The following is a 19,762-nucleotide window of genomic DNA, read 5'->3' on the forward strand; positions in this document are numbered from 1 at the left end:
ACATCAACTTCTCAGAGTTAAAGGTCCTTAAAAACTCCATTAACTAAAGAAACTTTATGCATGAGACTTTTGGAGATGGATGAACTCCTGAGCACATTAAATATCAAAGCGAATCACTTATTAAATGCAAAAGTGGATTCAAATCATGTTTGTGTCATAATTAACGACAGAACAGTATTTTTCTCACCAAAAAGTCTTCTTCACAGTAGATTTTTCCTGAAACTGTATAAAATGGTTTCCCACTGAGCTTTTCACCTAAACATGAAGCAAAGGACAAGCAGCATAATGATTATTTCTTTCATAATGTGACATTAATTCATTTTGGAAAAGAGAGAAATTCAACTTTAACTTGTTATTTCAGCCATAAAAAACAAGATTATCTAAGTTTTTAAATGGTAAACTAGCAAATAGTACCCAAAAATCCATTTCTAATTTAGATTGTTTTTTAATTAGTGATGCATATTTATTGTTATAAGGAAATGCAAAGGATTTTATGTCAGGTTTTAAGGGGGTTTAAGACACTTTGGACCCCCCTCTAACATCACAAGGACTCACTACAAACGCTGCAGATGAAACAAGTGTCGTGGAATAAATGTCCCATGGCGCGGCAGGCTCTCCCTTCACCGTACACCGCTTTACTGCAGCTCCTGCAGCTTCCTGAATCCACAACAAACAAAGAACTTTGAAACTTAAGCCTCTCTTCATTGACTGGAAACATACTGTACACACTGACAACAAACACACACAGATCAAAGATCTGTCTGAAGCCTACAAAGTGCTGAAATAGACTAAAAACCATGTTAGATAGATATGTTTTCAGTGTATTCTTTCCTTACCAAAGTAAAGACTGGGAGTGTAACTTGTGTCCATCTCCTGCAGGACTTGTCTCCAGTTGTCTCTGCCTTATGGAGCCTACAGTACGACTGTCTGGGGGTCTAATTTTATGTGCACTGCAGACAGCTGTAAGGGGAGCTGCTCTTTAGATTCGTGGGTGTTGCTTTCGGTGCTTTTGGTGTCTTTGGGGGCGACGACTCCTCAGACCTCCTGACTCCTCCGGGGCGGCCGGCTGAGTGGGTGGCAACAGGCAAGGACAATCTGTGTCTTTTAAAACAAGTTATAAAAGCACAAAGTTCAGAATTGAGACACTTCTGGGGCTGGATCTGCAATACAATTATTCACAATTTCTCATTCAAATGGGTGTATTGTCATCAAAAGCTGGATGTGGAAGTCACGTCAGTGCTTAGAATAAATTACTTGACCAATTTGGAAATAAAACCACAGTGTATAACTTTTAACGTGCACAGTTTTGTGTTTACAGATTCAGATTTTGCTTGAACTTGCATGTTTTTTTCTATATATATTGAAGGAGCATAGTTGGAGTGCTGCTTTTCTGTAATAATTGTGCTTATGATAACAATAAAGAACCTAAAACAAACTTTTACAAGTCGTCATTATTATTATTATTATTATTATTATTATTAATAATAATAATAATAATAATAATAATAATAATTAATATTATTATTATTAATAATAATAATAATAATAATAATAATAATAATACTGATGCATGAACCTGAACAGACCTGAAAGCAGCTTTTGTAAAATCTAAGTCTTGATTTTACTGATTACCTACTTCTATTTAAGCAACATTTTCCAGTCTTTTCTTACGGTGTGTATTGAATATTTTTACTTAAGTAAATTACCTTAACACTTATTCCACCACTGTAACCTGCACACATGATAACTTGATGCTGCTCATATATATCTTGTGTTACTGCCCTCATGTGGAGCGTTCAGGCACTTTTAATTTAATAACTCGTGACCCAGAATCAGACCCGCCCAAATAACAGTTGAAAAACAAACACTGCTGTTTGTGTCAAGAGAGCAGAACTGATTGTTACAGAGCAGTTTGGTTTCCTTTATTTTGATTTTATATTTGAATCTTTACATTTATATTTTTTGTGTTTTCTTCATTTATTTATTTCTCATATTTCTATTTATACAAACACATGATGATTATCTGTAGATGAAAGACCAGGAAGGAGACAACAAACATGATGAGGAAAATCAAAAGAATGGACTCTTGCAACGGCTGACTCAGCATGTCACAATCTTGGGACTCATCAGCGTCTCATAAAAAACAAACAAGTAATCATAGGCCTGTTTGACATATTGCACAACCTGTAACTTCTCCAAACGTGCATGCATTTGCAAAACATCTACATCTTAGAGTTTAAGGTGCTTAAACAAGCCATTAACTCCCCTAAAAGAAACTTTTTGGAACTCTCCACAGCACATGTTTGGCTGTGCTCTCTCTATGGGAGGGGACATGTGTGACAGCTGCTGATTCTTGTCTGAGGTCTCTTGTTAAGATACACACACACACACACACACACACACACACAAACAGCCCACTCTGCATGCTGTCAGACTGGTTCAACAAAAGCAAAAACTCACTTGTGTTTGAATGTAAACGTGTGTTTTTTTGCACATCAAAGTGCCCTCAAAGACAAAAAGATGTGGGAAAGTGAGAGCTTTTTAACATTTCTTATTCTTTATCTGGATTTTTTTAGTGTTTTAATTGAAGTTTGGGGTTCAAATGAGAAACGTATAAAGTTTGAATGAGGCAAAAGGGGTTAAAACTGAAGCTGAGAGTTATTTTTAAGCATTTTGCACTAAAATTATGATACATTTTTGCAGCTAAAGCTTTTAAAAATACATATATGACACAACTGTGTGTTAGCATTGGTCTTGCCCTCAGGTATGTTTCTGTGCAGGAATGTCTGCGTCATGAGGCATGTGGAGGCAGGAGGAGAGCCTCTACAACATGGGAGTGTTATCCACACTATGACCTGCTATCACACATCAAGTGTGCACAGTTCGTCACATTTTCATCATCATTTCATGGTGGAAAGAAATGCAGCTGACCAGGCAAAACCTGAGCGTTGAATATAAACATCAAACAGAAATATTCCATCAGGGTGGGAATTTTTTCCTAATTCCAGCTGTTTATCCTCAAAATAGTATCCCTTTTTGCAGTATTATTTATCCTAGTCTTTAATTATATTAATGCTGATTATCTAAACCTCTACTTTGAGCCTCCACACCCCTTCCTCTGCCTCATTTTGGGGATCCACCGCTCAGTGCCAACAATCCTTGGCATGTTTGGCTGTTTATAAATAGGGCATCCATTGTGCCACACAGTGAGGAGAGTCGCATAAGGACTCGTGTCTTATCAGAAGTCTTTGCAGGGTGTTTCAGCCATGCACTGTTTCGTTTTTTAGGGTTACAACGGCAGAGCCAGATCCTGCTCACCCGTCAAGTTTGGGCAGGTAACTCTTCCGGAGGACCACGCCCTCCCCCGCTGCGCTGCTACGCACAGGTAGTAGGCTACAGAGCAGGAAGTGGCTGTCAACGGCGTCGCTGTAACGTGAATGAAAATGCAACTGTGTATTTGAAAGACAAAAAGCATCTTTTAAATTAGCTTTTAGACTTATAAACTTTTTTTTTTTAAAGAGCAGGAATCCCTTATTTTTCAGTGACCATGCGGCTCTACGCGCTCCTGGGACTTTTGTTTGTGACGGTGTTCGACTCATCAGGTGGGATAATAATCTGTCTTTGCAACAAACAGATGCTCGTTTATTGCTTAATGAAGGTTTGTTCACATTTTGTTCCAATTGTATTGCTTTCTTTAGGCTACGCTTACTAAAAAAAAAAGCGCTAAAACAAACAATGGCTTCATTTCCAGTTTGTGCCAATTAGGTCAAACAGACAACTGAGCGGAGTGCATGATGTTTATTGTGATTAATCTCTCTCAGGTGAAACCTAAAAGCACTCTGGGTAAAGTGAGCTGTGTCTAAAGCTCTGTGTCAATACATTAAGAGATAAAATGAGACCTTAAGCATGATTGATTAACTTGACAGTGGAGCTGAGAGGCTGGAGTCTGACTTCTAGACCTCCATTTTCAAAAGGTTTATGAGGCATTTATGGAGCTTCCTGGAGGCTTGAATGCATCATGGTTTCATTAATGATTGACCTGCAATCTGCTGCTGAGCCGTGAATCTGGCGGGCGTTTCATCATATTTTTCATTAGATTAAAAACTCAGTGTTTTATTCTGCACTGACTTCATTCATTTCTCTGAGAAAAGTCATCAGCAGCCTAGTGAATTCATCCTCTTTTACAGTGTTTGTGGACATTATCATAAACTTATATTTTACTATTTGAACCCTGTAACATCCTCGACACACCCATTGTTGACTGTCACTAGAAACCCCTGTTTATTTTAAGTGCTGCAGTTCTGCTTTCAAGTCCTCGCAAGTTCAAGTCTTGAATTCCTGTTTCTTTTTATGTGGCAGCTTGTACAGCAACATGCTCTCATTCAAATCTTATCTTTGCATCACTACAGCGAAATAACTGCCACCAGAGTTCATGTAAATTTCAAGACGTTATGATTTATGCACATTTGGGAATGCCCCTGAGTTAGTCGACTTATCAATGAGTTGATAGGAAGAGAAATAATTGTCAAGTATTTTGATAATTGATTAATTGTCAGTTATTCTTCATGCAAAAATGGCATAAAATGCTGCTTTCAGCCTCTTAAATGTGGAGATTTCCTGCTTTTCTCTCTCTTAAATCATATTAAACTGAATATTTTTGGGTTTTGGACAAATTAAGACATTTAAAAATACCAACTCTCACTTTGAGAAACTGCGATGGACGTTTTTCATAATTTTCAGGCATTTTATTAACTAAACGAATTAGAATTAGATACATTGAGATAAGGAAATCAGCAGATTAATCAATAATGAAAATAATTGTTAGTTGCAGCTCAGGATTTTTTCCCCAGTTATATATTTTATTTTAATGAATGAACGAAATGAAGCACATTGATGCTACAAATTGATATATTACAGCAACAATTTAAACATAAGACACATAATACATTATATAGATTATATTAGAGACTAATTAAATGAGAATGAGTATTTATTATTATATCTCTATGTCTCTTCTTTATTTTTTTATTTTTTTGTATATATTGTTTCCCCCTTCTATGTTGTTTTTTTGTATTTTTTGCAGAAAACAATAGAATATAACTACTAACATTTATTTTTAATTTTATTCATGATACTGTTTCAATTGGGATAGCGTGAATGTATGAAATACTAAGTACAGATACAGGGAGTTTTAAAAGAAAACAGAAATCATATTTCAACCAATAGTATTTTTTTAACAAACGCATAACAAATAGATCCATTTGATTTGTTTTATATTTTAATTGTAACCTCTAACATACAGAGATACATCAGCTGCATATTTTACAGTAGAAAAATATACTTGTAATGGAGACACTGTTGCTAAATTACCTTAAACCTTCTGTACTGCAGTTTATTTTTCCTTTTCCCACACAGTTACCAATTAAACCTACTGTTATGTTGGTGTAGCTGAGCTCTAGTATGAAAGTCTTCAGATAAAAAGGCCTAAAGCGACTTTGGCTGCAGTGGAACCAGAATAAAATGGGGACAAATGTGAAACCGAAGCTCCAGTGTAACTTTACAGCTGCTGATGAATCAGTATCATCTAAGTTTGTAAAAGGTAGTTTCCCTAACGGAAACGGCTTTTTAAAGAACTGGTTCCAGCCTTTACTCAGAGCCCAGATGACTCACAATATCGTGAATTAGATAATTTGCTTTGGTCTGGCTCTACACAACACGGAGGTAGGTGTGCCTGACACCACTCTGTTTGCTCAACAGCTAACTGTCTGACCGTTCCTGTTCCTTCTGCAGCCTAAATATCACTGAGAAACTGAAGTTCTAATGCAGGAGAGCTGGACAAACTGTTTGTTGGAATAGGACAGCAACTTTTAGCTATTTTTAATTTCTCATTAATCTCCAGATAAGAAAACATTTTATGCAAAATGTCATAAATTATAGTGAAGTATACCAATGAGTGTTTCCCAGATTCCAAGGTGGTGTCTAGTTGTGTCAGACCAACAGTCCAAAACTTGACCCAGCTCTAGTTTTGAAGATCGTACAGCAAAAGTGAACCATATTTTTTATGTTGTTGCTTGTCAGAATGTGTTTGTGCAATGTCCAAACACTCAAATATGTCTCAGCTTGCTCTCAATTTGCATTTGTGCAGTTGAACAGGCCTCATTTTGCATTGTTGCAGTGCTATAATTTTCTCCTCAACCAAATCATAATTACACCTTTAATCAGTTTGCAATAAAGCCCGACTGATATGAGACTTTTGAGGTCGATGCCGATATACTGATAATAGAGGGATAAAATTCATCAATAACCTTTTTTTATGTCAATTTTGCACAGATTTTCCCCACTCTGCAAATGTACCCAGAGAGCTACTTTGTTCAACATGAAACTGTATTAAATAAAATGTTATTCTACAAATGATAACTGAGAAAATAAAGAATAAATTGGAATAAAAATAAAAAGTCAAATAAAAATAATTACTGTTCAGTTTCAGTTAATTGTTATTTTAAAAAAATAATAAAAAAAATTAATAGCTAACACCATTTTAAAATCATGTCAAGCAACATTTTCTGCATTATATATTGTGCAAAAATAGTTGTCTTTGGCCAATATTGGCCCATAATATTTGTCAACCGATATATCTGTCATGCTCTAGTTTGCAACATCTTCAGGCTTTCTGCAGCTAATTCCCAGTGATCTTCTCCCTCAGAATGCCTAAAGACGACCGTCCGACCGGACAAAGGCTCGACAGTGACGGTGTCCACCCCGCTGCCGGTGCAGGAATGTGGTGTGTGTACCATCACAGGGTTGAACGACACACAAACATCCTGCCAGCCCTCTCTGACTCTGCTACCTGAGGAGGAGGTCGAACTGCTGTTGAACTGCTCCCAGCCCATTGAACAGGCGTACACTGTGGTGATCGCTCGCACCATCGGTGAGTTTACTGGTCATATTTGAAGTTTTTTAGATATTGTTTTCTTTCGGGAACCAACAAGGGACGAGTCTAGATATAGTCTGAGAAATGGCTACAAAATGGGACGTTTTTTTGATCCCCTTGTGTATAAACTTCATTTTGTGCACAAGCCTGGAAATAAAATAACAAAGAGAAAATGGTTACTGTTCTTCATTTTATTTCAATCAAAGTCACAGGGTTATTCTGGAAGATGACACATTGGAGTTTAGTTTGATTAAATAATATGAAGCTAATTGCTTTTTGTTACATTCAATGTAGCCATTTGTATAAACAATCTTGGGTTAGTTATTATTGAACAATTAACAAAGAAATAAAAACCAAAGAAAATATACATTTGATTGGAATTATTATTATTTTCTGATTATTCAATTGCAGTATGTTTCACAATATTGTAGCTAATGGTAATTTTTGCATCATTGTTCTCATTTTCATTACAAAATATATTAAAATTAGACTTTTTGTGAGGATCTCTACCACACAAATTTTGTGATTTATTCAGTTTGTAGAATACAATTTGTAGGTAAACCAATATTTTCTTGTTTTTAATATGAATCCAGAGTGCACTAAGGATGCCTGCAGCCCTGCGACGGTAGAAACCCAACCCTCCATCCTCACAGAGCTCAGCAGAACCTTCACCTGGGAGCTGAAGGCACCTGAGAAGACAGCAGTGGGTCTGGACATCCTCGGAGAGGGGCTGATGGAGACGTCACAGCCTTGCCCTAATGGATTTCAGTATTCTGTCTCCACATCCAAAACAAACGGGGGTCAGACTCTCTATTGTCCCGGTGGCTCAATGACCCGTTTCGACCTGCTCAACGAAGCCGTCGTGTCTCTCCAAGTTAAACCAAATGCTCAGGTCCAGCCTGTGTTGTTCCAGGCCTCCGCTGGTCCACTAAGTAAGAACAAATTACTGAAAACACACTCTTTTTTTCCTGTTGATTTTAGCTGTTGTATTAGCAGGATTTTTTTTAATCACTAAATATCTCTAATTTAAAACAGGTTACAACTGACTGAACCACCAGCAGTAACTGTAAAGGTTAGGCTAACTGTAACAGTTACAACTAACTGAACCACCAGCAGTAACTGTAAAGGTTAGGCTAACTGTAACAGTTACAACTAACTGAACCAACTGACAAAGCTAACGTTAGCTTTTTAACATACTGTATTACCAATTTTGAAGGGAAAAGAAGTAATAAACTATGACTGACCTTTAGTTGTTACTAACGCTAAATATTAAAATTCTACAACTGCAAAGTTTATGCTAACTGTTAAAGGTAACTGAACCAATTGAAAAATCTTATGTTAGCTTGTTACCATTTTACCCATTTTGATGGGAAATAAGTCATAAACTATATATTTAACCATTAGTTTTTACTTAATATTTTCACTAAGTAACTGAAAAATGTAGGCTAACTGACATATCTAACCATTAAATATTACTAAATATTTACAGTTAATGTTAATAACTTCAATATGTAGGCTAACTGTTACAGTTAACCGAACCAACTGACAAAGATAACAATAGCTTGTTAACATACTATATTACCAATTTTGATGGGAACAATAGTATTTAACTATGACTAACATATCTAACCATGAGATTTTACTAAAATATTTTACTAAGTAACTGAAAAGTGTAGGCTAACTGAACCAACTGACAAAGGTAATGTTAGCTTGTATCATTTTACCCATTTTGATGGGAAAAGCAGTCACTATGGCTGAAATATCTAACCTTTAGTTGTAACTTATGCTATTAACATTCTGTAACTGTCAAGTTTGGGCTAACTGTTACAGTTGACTAAACCAACTGACAAAGCTACTGACTATGACTATGGCTAGAAATAGGTTTAAACAAATGTGACCTTCAAAGATGTTGGAAGACGGAGCCATAGCTCGCCAGTGGTGTCAATCTATTCTTTTTATCTTATCTAGAAGAAAGTCAATAAGCTAATACCTTTTAAATTTTGAGTTTTCTCATGTTGGCTAGATCTTCACAAAGACTTTTCAAACAGATTAAGTGAAGGATTAACAAAAAGCTTGTAAAACCTATTCCCTGTATCCGTGTAACCCTTTCCTTTTTTTCCCCCTCAGAGGGCCGAAAGATGGTTATAACCGTTGATTCAGGCACGACTGTGGTCCTCAGCCGGGATCCGAAGGAACCAGAATGTGAAGTGTGCTCTGTGGACGGCTCCACTCCTGACTGTAGCCCGACAGAAAAGACTCTGACGAAGGTCGAAAAACTCTCGCTGGAGTTCAGCTGCCTGAAACCTCAGGATGTGTACAGTGTGAAGATGAAGAAGAAAATAGGTGAGAATGCATGTGTCAACATTTACAACAGTAATCAGCAAAATTTGGGATCAGTATTTTTGGATTAACTATAAATTAAATGTTCATGTATTGAAGACAAAGTTAGGACTTATTTATAACAAAAAACACAAAAAAAGTCACACTCAAATAACATAATTCAATGGGAAATGTGAAACAAAAAAACCAAAGCAATTTGGAAATTAGTCATTTTCATTCATTATATATATAAAAAACATACTTCAGAAATACATGCATACATAAACAACAAAAATAGTGAAATGAAGAAACCTAGAATTACATAAAGTAGATTTGTCGAAACATGGAGATTAATTCATTTTATTTATTCATGTCCCAATCAGTGACTTTTTATTCTTTATTTTTTTCAGTATTAAATTTGGTATTTTTCTGAGCATTTATTGAAATATTTATTGTCTATTTGTTAAAACAAATATTTAATTATTTTCTGTAATTCTTCCAGCATTTACTTTTATACACGTAATTATTTATTTATATCAGAATAAGTTTATTTTGTCTCCATCATTTTTGTCACTCAGAATGCACTCAGAAGAGCTCCTGCACTCCTGCCGCAGGAGAAGTTGTCCCTGACCTCTTCCAGGACTTTAAAAGGTCCGTAACATGGGACATTAGTGTACCAGAGAGGACGGTCTTAACTCTGGACTTCCCTGGTGGATTAAAGGAGATTTCTGGAGCAGAAAGCTGCCAGGATGCCCCCCAGTACACAGTGAGCACAACTAAAAGTGACGGAAACACTAAAACTAATAGTTACTGTAAGGGAGGGGCAGTTTCTCATCTGGATCTGCTCGGACCGACGACTGTGACCGTAGAAGCGCCCAAACGAAGTGAACTTGACTCATTCGCTGTCAAAGCAGTACCAAGACGTAAGTGTCCTTCAATTTGTTGACACATTAAGAAAAGTAAGTAGCTGGGAACGTTGCAAGGTAAATAAATAACACAATATTGTATCACGTCTTTCCTTCAGGTGGCAGAATGCTGTCTGTTACGCCGGATCCCAACACCATCATCAAAATCAGAAGCGTAACCAAAAACCCAGACTGCAGCGTGTGTTTGAACAAGGAGCCCAAACCCGTATGCGATCCAGTTTATCTCGAACTGAAAGATCCTAAAAACACCACAGTAGACTTCACCTGTCCTCAGCCTCAGGAGGACTTCACTGTGGAGATCAACAGGGAAATTGGTAAGTATTTTAAATGATTTTATTAGAGATTTCATCAAGTAATTTTTGTCGAGGAGAAAACATAAAACAGGTTAATAAAGCAAGGAAATAAGGGTATTTGGGGCAGTACTGTACTTAAGTAAAATTTAAGATACTTTTTAATTTATTTTGTTTTGAAAATAATGAATATTTAAATTTTATGCCACTTTATACTTCTATATCGCAACAGTTTGGAAGCAAATATACTTTCTACTCCACTACATTTATTTGATCTGTCATGTTCATTTTCAATGTAGAGGGAGACTTAATGTTTCTTTTTTGTCAGAAATCTCTGGCAGTAGGAGAAAGTTTATGTTTTTACATTTTTCACAACCCTTACTCCTGATAGGTCTTCTTACATAAAATGACACAACAAATATCTGTTTGATACGCATTTCAGCCATATTGTTAACAAGCAATAACATGTTTATTTATTCGTATTTACAGAAGTATGACATTAAGCACATAGTCCATTCAAACTGTATGATTTGCTCTTTTCCAGACAGTTTAAAAAGATGCTATTACTTAGATTTGATAATATCCTTCTACAGCACATGATTACCTGCTTCAGATTAATTAATTTGAATTCTTTCGATTTTTTTAATGCTTTAACGATGCAGTTGTTTGGCACAAAGCTGAATCATCATGACCAATTACATGTTCTTCTCTTCAAATCCCAGACTGCACAGATACGTCCTGTTCTGGAAACATAGTTCAGGCCGAGTCCTCACTGTTCCCAGAGTTCAACCGGACCTTCACCTGGGATCTGAAAGTCGTCGCCACTCGGGCCTTCCAGCTGGACTTCCCAGAACCGGGAATGCGACAGATCCCCAACGAGGAGACCTGTCCGGACGAGCACACGTACTCTATCATAACCTACCTGCGCGCGGGCCCGACAACCATCGGTACCTTCTGCAAAGGAGGAACTGTGACCTCCATCCTGGCTCGCTACAAGGGCCGCATGTCTCTGCAGGTGCCCGGGGACAGAAAGATGGAGCCTGTTGACATCAAACTCAGAGTTGGACCTGAGACCAGCAGTAAGTTTGTAAATTTGTCTTTATTTTCATGCCTTTTAAATGAAATTATTATTAGTTTCATTCTATTGTTTACAAAACAAAGTAAAGCACAAAGAAACCACATTTGAGAAATATTAATGATAAAATATATATATATAACTATATATTTAACTATATATATATATATATAACTATATATTTAACTATATATATATTTTTATCATTAATATTTCTCAAATGTGGTTTCTTATTCCAGACTGAAAGACTGATTAAATACTAGATATAAACTGGGCTCATAAAGATTTTCCTTCTTTTAAACATTATAAAAAAAACATTCACAACAAAGTCTCTGCACCATATTCACACCCTTTCATCTTTAATGTTGTTATAATAATAATTTAATAAAACTTTATTGTATATAGCACATTTCATAACATAAAATGCAGCTCAAAGTGTTTTTCATTCGAAACAATACAATTACAGCACAGGGGGCAAGAGCAATAACAGCGAAATAACTTATTAAATAAATCAAATAAATCAAATAATAATAAAAAATAATAATAAATGAATAAATCATAATAATAATATTGGATCAATCAATTACATAAAATTAAATAACAAACAAATAAATAATAATAATAATAATAATACATGAGTAAATAAAATTATAAAAATTAAAAAATATAACAAAAAGGCCACGCACAAAAAAGGTTGTTTATGGGAAAAATCATTTTAAAATATTAAAACCAATAAAACGAGTATGTGAGAAATAAAAAGCATTTAAGAAAAATTATAATGATGTCCAAACAGGTTGGAGGAAATTAAAAGCAAAAAATAAAAATAAATTTTTTGACTGTTTTTTAAAACGCTAAACAGACGTTGCTTGTCATATATGTGATGGTAGTTTGTAAATACATTTGTTGTAAACGTATACCATTTTGGTTTTGTCCATATGTAATCCACACACTACTGTTTACTCAGCAAACACAGTTTCGTAGCTGTAATGAAGTTTTCAATGATCATCAGATATAAAAACTGCATTAAAACAAGTTAATATAGAGGGATATGGGTAAAACTGCCTCTGCATGTGTAAAATCTAAATTATTCTCACCTTTTCTCTGCAGTGGTTGCCATCGTGAAGGTCGACCTCCCACGAGGTGTGTCGGACACAGACTTCATCACAGCCAACTTCCCCCGGGATTTCCCTGACGACAAGCAGATGCAATGGGACTTCACGGTGCCCGGCATGCACAATTACACGATGCAGTTTAGTGAATACAAAGCTCCAGAGTGCCTGACCAAGGAGGTGATGGTGGAGTACCTGAAACAGGACAAGAAGGCGACAAAACTGACCCCGACGGACGCTCAGCCGCAGCATCAGCAGGGCGACTTCAGTATGGTGCTGAAGAACTGTGAGACCAACACGACGCTGCAGGGACTCTCCCTCAAATACAGAGTCTCTGTGATGAGGAGCGGACATCCAGGTGAAACTTCACATGTGGTGGTCTAAAGAGCTGAGAGTTATGTAGCAGATAGAGTGAAGGGCAGAGTATTTTAATCTCCAGCACAATTTCCTTCACATGCATTTTATGCAGAAATTAGACAAAAAAATAAATCCCACAGCTTTCATGGACATGATTTCTGATATAATATTGTTTTAATGCTGAGATGAAGACTTCTTTCTGTGTTTAATTTCCCTCTCAGTTCTGTGCACGGTGGACTTAACCAAACATCCAGAAGTGTCGCTGCAGATAGAAAAAGTGGGATCTGATCCGTACTGTGAGATGAGAATTGACTCGAAGGTCGAGAAGAAGATAAACGTGGCTGCAGGCTCGAAGGCCAGCCTCTCCTTCCTCGACTGTCCACACGAAGACGTGCGCCTGACTGCCAGTAAAGTTATTCCAGGTAAGGCAATTTTATTTAGCATGTTAATTAAATTATTGTAGTAAATTATTGTTGTCAAGAGCTAAGGAGTTAAGTTTTTTAACGCTGACATTGGTAAATTTCTGGAAAAGGCAAAAAAAAAAAAAGACAATTCCTCCTGCAGTTCTCCCTTCTCCCTCCTAAGTGTGGTCATGTGCACATGGCTCATACAGAAACCTGTGCAAGTACAAGTCAGTCATCATCCAGATCCTGATGCTGTTATTTAACAGCAATTCTATGAGAATTAGCATCCTGTTGTTTTTTTTCCGCAAACGTGTGTGCGCTGTAAAGCCTTTTGAGACGACAGATTGTGATGTGAGGCACTGGCGAGCTACGTAATAACTGACCAAAGCTGTGAGTCTTTGGCCACGGTTACCAGAAGGTTAAACTATAGGCAACATTTTCTTTTAATCTTTGAAATGTTTCACCATTACTTACACATGCTTATTTGATAGATAAGTGACTTTATTAATCCCTCAAGGGAAATTAAATTGTCACAGCAGCACGAATACAAACAACAGAATAAATGTGGTGACAAATGCAATAAAAACGTGACAAAACAAAATGTTAGCAGCACAAAGTCAGTCCAGTTTGATGTGTATAGTGATTTGTTTTAAAGCATTAGTCCAGTGCGTCAAAGTCCAGCCTTGCACAGGTACAGGAGACAGGAGCGACCAGTCAGTCAGAATCAGTCTGTTGCTCAATGTGTTCTTGTGTGTTTGTAGTGTTGTGTTGAGGGGGTGTGAGGTGATGTCTATGATAATCCTCAGTTTGGACAGTATTCTGTCCTCCACAACCTCCTCCAGAGTGACGAGTTTGATGCCCACCACAGATCCAGCCTTACAGTTTCTTCGTCTTTGCATTTATTGTCAGGCTCTTTTGAAAAGTCTGTCTCCCTTTTTCCGTGTTGGTTTTCTGTGCAGGCAGTTGGTGGCAATGCGGGAGTAGCAACTATTTGTGCAGGATTCTCTGCCATTGAATCAGGTTTTTACCATCTGAAAGGAAGTGCATACACATCAATAGTAACGCCTCCTCTCTCCCATCCGAGGCTAGTTTATTTTTTTCTATTCCTGAAAACAGAGCCAAGAGGAAGTGCAGAAATCTAGTTTCTCACTTGAATTACAATATTCTGAAATAATTAAGGATTTTTTTTAACTGAATGATGAAACAACAACTATTTACCCCAGCTTTAATGGAATAGTTTAGTTTGATATCTCTGGGGAAAATGCCATTTGCTTTTTTGCCGAGAGTTGGATGTGAAGATTTATAAACTCTAATAAATATGAATCTACAGCCAGTTAGTTAAGTTTAGTATAAAACATGGAAACATCTGTTTAACATAATGCCTTTGTATTTGTTGCCAGCTGCTCCTTTAGTTGGAAACTTAATATTCTAAATGTGTTGATAACCTTTGTTTTGTCCCTTTTAGTAACAGGGTGCCAAAACATGACTTCCTGCCCTGGGACTCCCCTCAGTGTCCCCAAACTGGACTCCTGTCTCCCGATGCCCCTCCACAGCTTCACCTGGCACCTCAACATCCCTCAGGACGGCACAGTGGATCTGGTGTCGCCCACAGGGAGTCTCCGACAGTCCCTGCCCGGCCAGGAGTGTAATCAGTCCCTCTCCCTGCATGTGGCGGAGAGCGACGGGTTTCCTGTTGGAGATTTCTGCTTTAAGGGAACAATCCAGAAAATTCAGGTGCACGCAAACGTCTCCGTCACAGCCACAACCCCGGACTTCAGCAAGACCAGGGGGCCTTTTCTCCATGTCAACTACAGTCAGGAAATCTCAGGTAAAAACATGGATGTACTGCAGATAAAGAAGTTATAATTTTCTCAGCTAAGAAAAGCCCATGGTAGTATCTTCATAATAACTGTTTTGTTTCCTCAACAATCCAAAACCCAATAATTATTCAACCATGATTCAATTTATTCTCACATTGGTCCTTAAATTAGAGACTTTTGGCCATTTTTGCTTCAAAAATTTGTGAAATGTTTAATTTTCTGACTAATTGGTTGATCAACTATTCGTTTCAGCTCCATTATATTGTCATTTCCTTCTGGTTTAAACCAGCATTTGAAAGTTCTTAAAGGTTTTAACATATTTGAATCAATTTGAATGGATTTCAGAGAGAAAGATTCACTTTTTTAGCTAATTAAAATATTTGTTGGTTACAAATCTCCTAAGAGGATCTGTGTCTGCATTCTTATTACATTTGTCCACACAGGGGCACTATTGTACCAGGAATGCTGGAGATTATAGGAGTGACACATTATTTTCATCCCTGTTTTTCAGAGACCATTATTTACACAGTCACTCCAAAGACGTCGTCTCCGACCCTGCTGGCCAGCCCCAACTGGCCTGAGGGCATGAGGCCTTCCTCCACCGTCTCCTGGATTGTCACTCAGCCGAGCCAGTACCAGGCACACTTACAGTTTATCAACATCAGCCAGCCCAAATGTGCCGACGGCCACGCCTATATCAGGGTGAAGATGCAGGGGCACAAGGAAGAGATGATCAGCCGCAGGGAGGACGAGCGCCCACCGGCCAATTTGACGGTGCCAAATAGTTTTTCTCTCAACATGACCAACTGTATTACAGAGGAGGGACACCTTGGTGGATTGACCCAAATTGTTCTGCAGAAGAAGACCAGTAAGCAAGCAATCTAGGCCTTTCATGTACACAAAGAAAATCCCAGAAACAACTTAAAAACCTTCATTGTTCCATGTGTTCTTTTTGCAGATCTCTTGGCCATCCTCCTCGGGATAGTAGGAGCTCTTCTGCTGTTGCTCATAGTGCTGGCTATTGTATGCTTCATCACAAAGTGAGTACGCTTGTAGAAAACTTTGCTCACATCTGGGCCCATATTTATCAATCCTTCCATCCATCCCTCTCTATTATCTAGTAGCAGATAGAGTGGAGGTCAGAGGTTGTTTAGTTGAATTAATGGTCTAGTCTTTCTGACTTATTGATCCTTTATCTTTCTGAGATTTGTGTTAGTTTGAACCTTTGCATGGCTCTGAACCGTGGATGTATTGTAGTACGGCCTTGCCTCCAATTTTTTAAGGTTTTAGTTTTAATTCATGAAGGTTTTATATATATATATATATGTATATATATATATATATATATATATATATATATATATATATATGAAAAACTTCCCTTGAGTTGAGAAAGGTTATTAGTTATTGGTATTTAAAGTCATATAAAATGCAATAAATCACAGATACAGTTAGATAAACACAATATATTCCCACCATGTTTCTGCTCCAACAGAACCCCGTCACTATTAAAGTAAAGTATTCTTTTACTGTTTAGTAATATAAGAGAATTGAAATCATGAACACTTACAGATATATAAATAAATACAATGTGACAAAAACAGTGAGACCCTTAAAATTTTAATTAATAAATAAAATAAAATAAATATACAATAAATGAAGAATAAAAGAAAACATTTTATTAATAATAATAATAATGACAAATACATGGAAAAAATATATATTTAAAAGTTAAAAATAAAAATATGTAATGTGTGGTCAGAAGTACAAAACTACAGTGCAATATCAGTGGTTTCCATTTTTCTTATTTAGGTTTAAAGGGTTTCAATATAGCATACAATTTCTGAGTTAAACCCCTTGTGGAATAAGTGTAGAATGGTTTCTCCAACATCAAATTAGATATACAATAAGAAGGTTTTTAGTCTATAGCTTAAAGGTTTGAGCATTTTTTTCCTTTCAATAAAGCAGTATATGTCTGGTTCAAAGATATGCAGAAATCACATTTTTTGCACTGCAACTCCGATGTATATCTTGTTCAGGCATTCCAAATACTGCAGTCGTAGCAGATGGTTTTATGGACACTTCCATGTAATATTTATTTGTCTACATTCTGTAAGATCAGTCTGTAACTTGCAACTTTTGTTGACTCTTTCCTATCGTTTATTGTCCGCCTTCATCTTTCCAAACAGGAAAAAGAAAAGAGACAAAATGAACAAGGAGTCCTCCATCTACATCGGCAAAGGGAACATCTTCCGCCCAGGTGACAGGCACTTCAGCAAAGCTCGTTCTGACAACGAATCCCACGTCTACGACTCCATAGACGAGACGATGGTGTACGGCCACCTGCTGGCGGACTCCAGCTACGCCGACAGCATGCAGGACCACTACAACGGCATGAACGTGGACTCCTACAACACATTCACAGGCCCCACCAATAAAGACCTGCCTGTAATCAAAGAACCGGACCGCAATCCAGGGACCACGACGTTTCTGGACCCGTCTGAGTCTTTCCTCCCGCCCCGTCCACGCACTCCTATCGACCGGCAGGACAGCCTCGGCTTCCAGGACCGCAGGATGATGGACAACGAACTGTACACGTTCAAGAGCACGGGGGATATGAACACGATCCGGCTCTCTGCTGCCGACTTGGAGCCGCAGCCGCCGATTACAGAGGAGTCCTTGTAGTGTGTCAGGACCGAAACACGATGTACAATGGACCGATGTTACTGAATTCTCGTTAGAGCACCGAGTATCTCCAGATTGGACCGATGTGAACTTCTGTGCCTCGATCACACTCAGGGAGATCGATGAGCTTTTGAATGTGATGTGAAAGACGTCTTTGTCAGTCATTTTTCTTAGCGCTTCGAGAGTCGGAGGCTGCTGTTATCCACTTCTTTAAAGGGATAGTTTGGATATAAGTGGCTTGTATGAGATATTTATTAATAGATAGTGTATTAGCAACAGTAGATGGTGTTCAGCACGCCCCCAGTTTGGAGAAGCAGGCAGGAATACCAACACGGTTTCATCAGTTTTTAAGTTAAGAATATTTTCACTGATTTATCTTGCCTTCAGACAGCCCTGTTGAAGTTAAACAACAGGAATTGAAGCCATTATCTATCTTCTCTTCAAGGCCACAAGACACCATTGACAAAAACAGTGGTTTTACCTTGCAGATAGCACTCACTGGAGTTAGCCTTCAGGGTTTTTTGCCAGAAGGTCTGATGTTTGACCACAAGAAGTTTAGAGGCGTTTTTCACTCACACGTTTAATGCAGCAAATATGTTCTCATTTTAATGCATGCAGCTGTCTGCACCAGGTCCGTGCAGGCTCATGACCTGGAGCATTTATTGACACTTCAAGTCATTTTTTCTACAATGCATGGATAAAAAGGCAGTGAATTTTGTGTGAATTGTCTGACTTCGGTGACCAAAGTAACACAACACAAACAGCCTATTAGAGCGGTAGACCTGTAACTCCTTAGTTTTGTAAGTTAAAATGACTGTTTTTGTGAATGGAGTCTGGTGGCTTTGAAGAGAGCATAGATAATGACTTAAGTTCCCCTCATGTAAACTCACACAGTGCTGTGTGGTGCTATAAAGATGGGAAAATTACTACATATTTTTTTCAACACTTAATATTTTTTGGTATGAGAATGTCATACAACAGCACTTCAAAAAATCCGAACTATCTCTTTAAAGGAAGTTGGGCATTTTGAGAGATACCTTTCACTTTCTTTGCTGAGAGTTGCATTAGAAGATTTATTCCATTTTTAATATCCAGTTTGTGACATGAGCGTGATATCAATCCTCTAATCTAACTCTCAACAAGAAAACAACAAGAAATGTTAAACTGCTCCTAAAATGTTTTTAGTTTTATTAAATCTCTGCATGTGTGACATGGATTCGGAAGCAGGTACCTCTAGTGCTTGTTTTAAAAGTGTTTTTAGAATGTTTACCTGTTTTTAGAGAAATGTGTTTCTTCTTTACCTGTAAATTGTAAATTTACTTGTACAATGTAGGTTTTTTTGTAATAAATGGTAGTAAAAAGGTCTGAAACCATTCTCCTCTGCCGTCACATGTAATTTTCCTTCTCTGACCGTCACCTTTTTGCTTTCTGGATGGTGAAAACTATGTCAGCCACAGGAACTCTGGCCATGAAAAACAGGGAAGTGAAAGAGGGAGTGGACAGCGTTCAGACAGGCAGCAGCCAGTGTTTACTGTGGAGAAGTGTGTTTTTACTGGAAACAACAAATGTGGAGGCCAGGATCGCATAGTTGCACCACATTTCTTACAGCTGCAGATGTTAAATTTAAAATAAAAGGTCTGCATTTCTGTTTTTATCTTTCAGTTTGGAGCTCTCTTTGACTTTCGTGAATAGAGTTTATTTGTGAAACACACTTTAATGCTGAGAGTTGGATGAGAAGATCAATAACACTGAGACACAAATAGTTTGTGGTGGTTTTATCTCTTTCTCTGCTATTTTGTGTCTGTCGTTATGTATCTCTGTGGTAATTCTGTGCTTTGTGGTTGTT

The 19,762-nt window shown here is 37.4% G+C and overlaps 1 protein-coding gene across 3 annotated transcripts; it reads left to right on the plus strand.

The window, feature by feature from the left end:
* Positions 1-3,411: 3,411 nt before the first annotated feature.
* On the plus strand, positions 3,412-19,277 carry cdcp1b (CUB domain containing protein 1b). 3 transcript variants are annotated; one of them, XM_059350781.1, is made up of 13 exons: positions 3,412-3,602; positions 6,704-6,928; positions 7,525-7,863; positions 9,059-9,274; positions 9,829-10,173; positions 10,275-10,490; positions 11,189-11,545; positions 12,649-13,008; positions 13,229-13,429; positions 14,877-15,239; positions 15,743-16,099; positions 16,190-16,271; positions 17,421-19,277. In XM_059350781.1, exons 1-13 carry the CDS (start codon positions 3,548-3,550, stop codon positions 17,914-17,916), a joined length of 3,612 nt encoding a protein of 1,203 aa, XP_059206764.1. In that variant the 5' UTR covers positions 3,412-3,547; the 3' UTR covers positions 17,917-19,277. The 3 variants fall into 3 exon arrangements, with proteins under 3 accessions (XP_059206764.1, XP_059206765.1, XP_059206766.1); XM_059350782.1 differs by lacking the exons at positions 3,412-3,602; positions 6,704-6,928; positions 7,525-7,863 and adding an exon at positions 8,085-8,241; XM_059350783.1 differs by lacking the exons at positions 3,412-3,602; positions 6,704-6,928; positions 7,525-7,863 and adding an exon at positions 8,274-8,630.
* Positions 19,278-19,762: the final 485 nt, after the last annotated feature.

Source organism: Centropristis striata, chromosome 14, assembly GCF_030273125.1.
Source record: "Centropristis striata isolate RG_2023a ecotype Rhode Island chromosome 14, C.striata_1.0, whole genome shotgun sequence".
Lineage (NCBI taxonomy): Eukaryota > Metazoa > Chordata > Actinopteri > Perciformes > Serranidae > Centropristis > Centropristis striata.

Excerpts from the sequence above, each read along its gene's own strand:
- cdcp1b (XM_059350781.1), top strand. The coding sequence starts at position 3,548 with ATGCGGCTCTACGCGCTCCTGGGACTTTTGTTTGTGACGGTGTTCGAC. Across the intron at positions 11,546-12,648 it reads AGTTGGACCTGAGACCAGCA|TGGTTGCCATCGTGAAGGTC; the intron begins GTAAGTTTGTAA and ends TTTTCTCTGCAG. Across the intron at positions 13,430-14,876 it reads TGCCAGTAAAGTTATTCCAG|TAACAGGGTGCCAAAACATG; the intron begins GTAAGGCAATTT and ends TGTCCCTTTTAG.